The 4,483-nt window shown below is 57.0% G+C and overlaps 1 protein-coding gene across 1 annotated transcript; it reads right to left on the reverse strand.

The window, feature by feature from the left end:
* Positions 1-2,971: 2,971 nt before the first annotated feature.
* On the reverse strand, positions 2,972-4,071 carry TIFAB (TIFA inhibitor). The gene is given in 2 exon segments (XM_077138037.1): positions 2,972-3,596; positions 3,598-4,071. Coding segments are annotated over 2 exon segments (711 nt in total). The 3' UTR covers positions 2,972-3,359.
* Positions 4,072-4,483: the final 412 nt, after the last annotated feature.

Raw genomic sequence — 4,483 nt, forward strand, 5'->3', positions numbered from 1 at the left:
CCCATATTGATCACTGTGGTTTCTCTGGCACTCGGCAGGGGCTCAGAGCATCCCTATTGAATGGATGTTGGGCACTGGCTGCTCAGACCCCCTGTGTGCAGCCCCACAGGCCCAGCCATCCATGGGGGGCTGCTGATTGGAGCTCCCAGTGGCCACCAAGAGCCAGCTTTGAGTGTCCCTTGAAGAAGCGGGCATTGCAGGGAAACTGAGGACATTCCCCACCTACCCTGAAACTAAAAGCAGAGGAGCATGTAACAGCGCAGGGCTGGCACCCTTACTGGAGGGCACATTTTGTGGAGTGAGCTCTCTTGCCAAATGGCATGATAAAGACCCTCCAATTCCTGTGCTTAAAGGAGAAAATAATTAAACTCTTCTGTGAGGGATCACCTGGCTCCCCACATCCCCTCACTTAGGATGTTTTGTTCCCACTGGAGCGTGTGATTGGAAAACAAAGGTAAATGGGAACAATTTATTCCCAGATCATTTTTCCCCCCGGCAGGATTAAAGCTGCCTCAGCCATAAAGAGTTTACAAACTCTAAAGAAAGATAATAACTTCCCTTCTCACGGCCCGGTCATTGGAAGGTAATGCATGTTTCCAATCAGCTGAGAATGTAACTCCAATAGTAGGTTTTATTTCACTTTAATCCGCCTGTGAGTTCATATTAAAGGTAAGAGGAATCACAGCCCTGCGATGTGAGTAGAGCTCGTCAAATGTAGCATCTCTTCTTAAAGGCTGCAGTGCTGGGCTGTCCACTCTTTTGCCCCAGACGCTCAGACAGGCTTGGGGGGCCTGCTGTGGCCGAGGGTGAGTGGAGCACAGAAGGCAGCGAGGGGAGCTGCAGGGTCTGAACCTGTGGGATGCTTTGGGGACCGGCTCCCTGGCTGGAACCGTGGCAACATCAACCACCACCACATGCCCCCAAGTGGAAGCCCAGAAAGGGGAAACACAGCAGAGCCTGAGAACCAAGCCCCTCACACGGCAGGTGTGGGGCTAGGAGGGCCCCCGCGGGCAGCCTAGCAGCTGGAGGGAGTGTGGAGGCAGAGACCGGCCATCCACCCTGCATGGCGCTTCCTTGCTTTGGCGCCTCTGAGCTTGGCCACTCGGTGGGCTGTAGCGGAAAGAACCAGTTCTCAGTTCCTGTCTCAGCTCCACCATTCAGACCCTGGGCGACCATGAGCTGGCCCTTGATCTCTTTAAATCTTGACGTGACACCTTTATAAAATGATGGAGGATTCGTTATGGGCAGAAACATTCCCCAAACTGGCCAACGATGCAACCTTTGGTGCAGTCAGGAGACACCCATTCCTTCAGGTTAAGCATTGCCCTCGCCATCACTTTCCTGGGGAATTTCTTTAACAGACAGCTCTAGTCTGCAGTGGGGAGGCGGGCTGTTGAGTCAGGGAGACAGGTGTGCTCCTAGTGTGTGCTTGGATAGTGTGCGCTGGGCCAGCCTCCAGTGCGCTGGGCCAGGAGGAGTCCCACCAGCTCCTAGGAGACGTGGTGGGCAGTAGACCCAGACTCAAGCCAGCCAGCCCAAGCCCCAATGGCTGCTGCTTGGAGGCTCTCCGGGGCCTCCTGAGGGTGCATGACCCCTCCTGATCCTGATCCTTTGTTGGGGACAGGAAGTGCTGGCTGAGCACTGTCTCTCAGTGACATGGGCTCTGTCAAATCGCCCTTCCCCAGCAGTCACTACCTGAGAATCTCCCAAGCCTAAGGTCCTGTTGAGTTTGGGCTATGAGATACTCAACGACTAGACAGAAACACCCGGACCCTGTCCTCCCCCAGCCAGAGCATCCGAGCTGCCCCATGGAGGCCAGAGGAAGCAGGAGGCATCTGCCTCTACCAGCGGCCTGCCCCTCTGTGACCTTCTTGCCACAGCTGGTTGGCTGGCTTCCCCCATGGTAGGCTTGGGCCCTGCCCCTTGCCTGCCTGACAAGTCTGGCTCGAACCTCAGCAAATGCAAAAGGTGCTTCTGGAGCCCCTCCCCCCATACTCCATCTGTCTGTCCATCTCTCCTCTGCCCAGCTCTGTGGTGGCCACTGGGAACACAATAGGGACAACCTGTGATCCTTATCTACATGGGGCTGGAGGTCTCCCTGGGGGGCAGGCATGGAAAAAGGGTCCCAGTGTGCCGTGCCCTGAGTGGGGCTGCTTGGGCTCCGTGATGCAGCTGCAAGCAGGACAGCAGTGCTTTAGTGTCCATCAGCATTTCCTTTTTGCATCTCTTTGAGCCTTAGACCCCCAGACCATGGCTGTGGGGGGTGCAGTGGTGCATCTCCCTTGATATGTGGGCCTGGGTGTCATGCTCACAGTCTGGGAAGATTCACATTCTTGGAAAAGCAGAGGGATAAAAGAGTTAAAATGCCTTAAAGGGTAGAGGGATGATTTCTACATTTGCAGATGTTATCTCAGAGAACTGTAGTACTCTGGGGTATGCTTGCATGTAATTTATGTAGCTCCTTATAGCAGATGTGTGTGTGTGTGTGTGTAAGCCGAGTTCATGTGTCTACAGACATTAAATTCATTCCACTGAATTGCTTAATAATAGCTAACCCCATTGAGCATTTACTGTGTGCCAGGCACTGCACTATTTTCTTTAACCTTCACAGTAAATCCAATATGTGGAAATATGCTTTCCCCCAGCCATAGGACCCAACCTCAGAGAAACAATCATTGAGCTGAATTCTAACAACCTCCCATTGCTCACCCTTTTAGGATTAATCCCCGAAGAGTCCATTGCTCTGGAAAATCACCATTCCTTGAAGGCTTTTGCCCTCCCCTCAGCCAAGGCTTTCATCCAGGAGTGCCGGAAAGTGGGGGAGCATGAGGTGGGGGTGATGGTGGTGATGAATTTCCAGGCGGACATCCCCTCCTCAGGAAGCCCGGAGCTCTGCCTGGTCCTTTTCGGAAATGTGAGCCCTAGCCTTTCCAATTTCCTCTTACACCTCCGCTACGCTTCCCGGCCTGGGTGACAATGTGGTGCGCATGCGGGATCCTATTGAATGTGCCAGCTTAATGAAACGCTTGCAGTTTATTAAACACAGGCTTCTCTAAGCCCCCAGTGCCTATGGGTATTCGAAAGCTGAAGGTAACCCGGAGCTACCACAAACGTAATTGTTACATGTGTCCATGCATTCCTGGTGCAACCTCCAACTCCCTCTCTTGAAGGGCACACAAAACTAGCAACATAAAATAACTCAGTCAAAGAGGAGGGGGCAAGTGGGGAAACGCTGAGAGAGATTCCTCACATCCCCTCGGGGCCTCTAAAAATCTCCGCAGTTCCGTGTTACCTTGCAGAACTGAAACCAGGGCCCGTCCCCCACGGCCAGGCCGGTGGCTGTTTGCAGAACTCGCTCATTAGGGAGGCAGCCTGCAGGGCTCGTATGTCAGCCTCGCAGGACGGAGCTCGAATATTTCATCCTGTTTCGGCAAAGGCGTGTTCCCCGAGGCCAGGCTAGCCCAGCGCACTGCCTTGGGACTCCCTCTGGAGTAGTATTTTTGCTTCTCCTCCAGGGCTTGGCTGGAGAGAGCTGTCCCACGTCTGGGAAGGGCCTTGAGGAAGCCCCAGGTGACCTGGAGCCCGCGTCCCTGGTCCCGGGCCAGCCGGCTCCTGGGGGATGCCCTCGCACTCATCGCTCTCCTCGGCCTCGGGCCTGTAAATCAGGGGCGACGAGCTGAGCTGGAAGCAGCAGACCAGGGCCTCGAGGGAGCCGCCTCCCTCTATGCGGACCACCATCTGCACGCCGGAGAAGGCGACCCTGCTGACGGGGCTCAGGGGGACCTGCTCCAGGTACCTGAGCGTCAGCCCGTTGACCCACACGCAGCCCCGGCGGCTCAGGACCTTGAGGCAGAAGGCCAGCAGGGTGCCGCCGTCCTCCCGGTAGGGCTCCAGGGACAGGTGCCGGCGGGAGACGCTGGGCAGCCGCAGCCGGAGGTGCGCGTCCCGGCCCCGCCCCACGAGCAGCGGGCTGACGTCATGCTGCCGCCGCGGCGGGACGCTGGCGAAGGCGGCCAGGGCGCCCCCGGCGTGGTGCAGGCTCACTCGCAGCACCGTGAGGGGCCGCTCCATGCGCGGCGGCCTGCGGGGACAGAAAGCAGACTCAGCCTTTGACGAGCCCAGCCTCACTGAGGCCGGGACGCTCCCTTGCCCACCGTGGGGATAGGGCCACGGGCAGCTGGAGCCCTGCACTGCCTGGGAACGTGTTTTGCCCAAGCCAGGATGGAGCCACGGTTGGTGTACGGGGGTCCCATTGTCATTTGGGGACAGTTTGGTCCAGCTTCAGAGGAAGGCGAGGGCAGACAGGATAAGCCCTCCAGGTGTCTGACGATTACACAGCAGCCGCTCGCTGAGCCCCCCTCCCCGGGCCAGCATGGAAGCATGGAGCCAAATGCTGGGGAGACAAGACCCCGCCCTCGGGAGCTCAGCTTGAGGAGGAGACCCGTGTGCCCAGTCTCAGGAGTTATGGAGGGGCACAGAAGAG

Source organism: Tamandua tetradactyla, chromosome 20, assembly GCF_023851605.1.
Source record: "Tamandua tetradactyla isolate mTamTet1 chromosome 20, mTamTet1.pri, whole genome shotgun sequence".
In the NCBI taxonomy this organism is placed as follows: domain Eukaryota; kingdom Metazoa; phylum Chordata; class Mammalia; order Pilosa; family Myrmecophagidae; genus Tamandua; species Tamandua tetradactyla.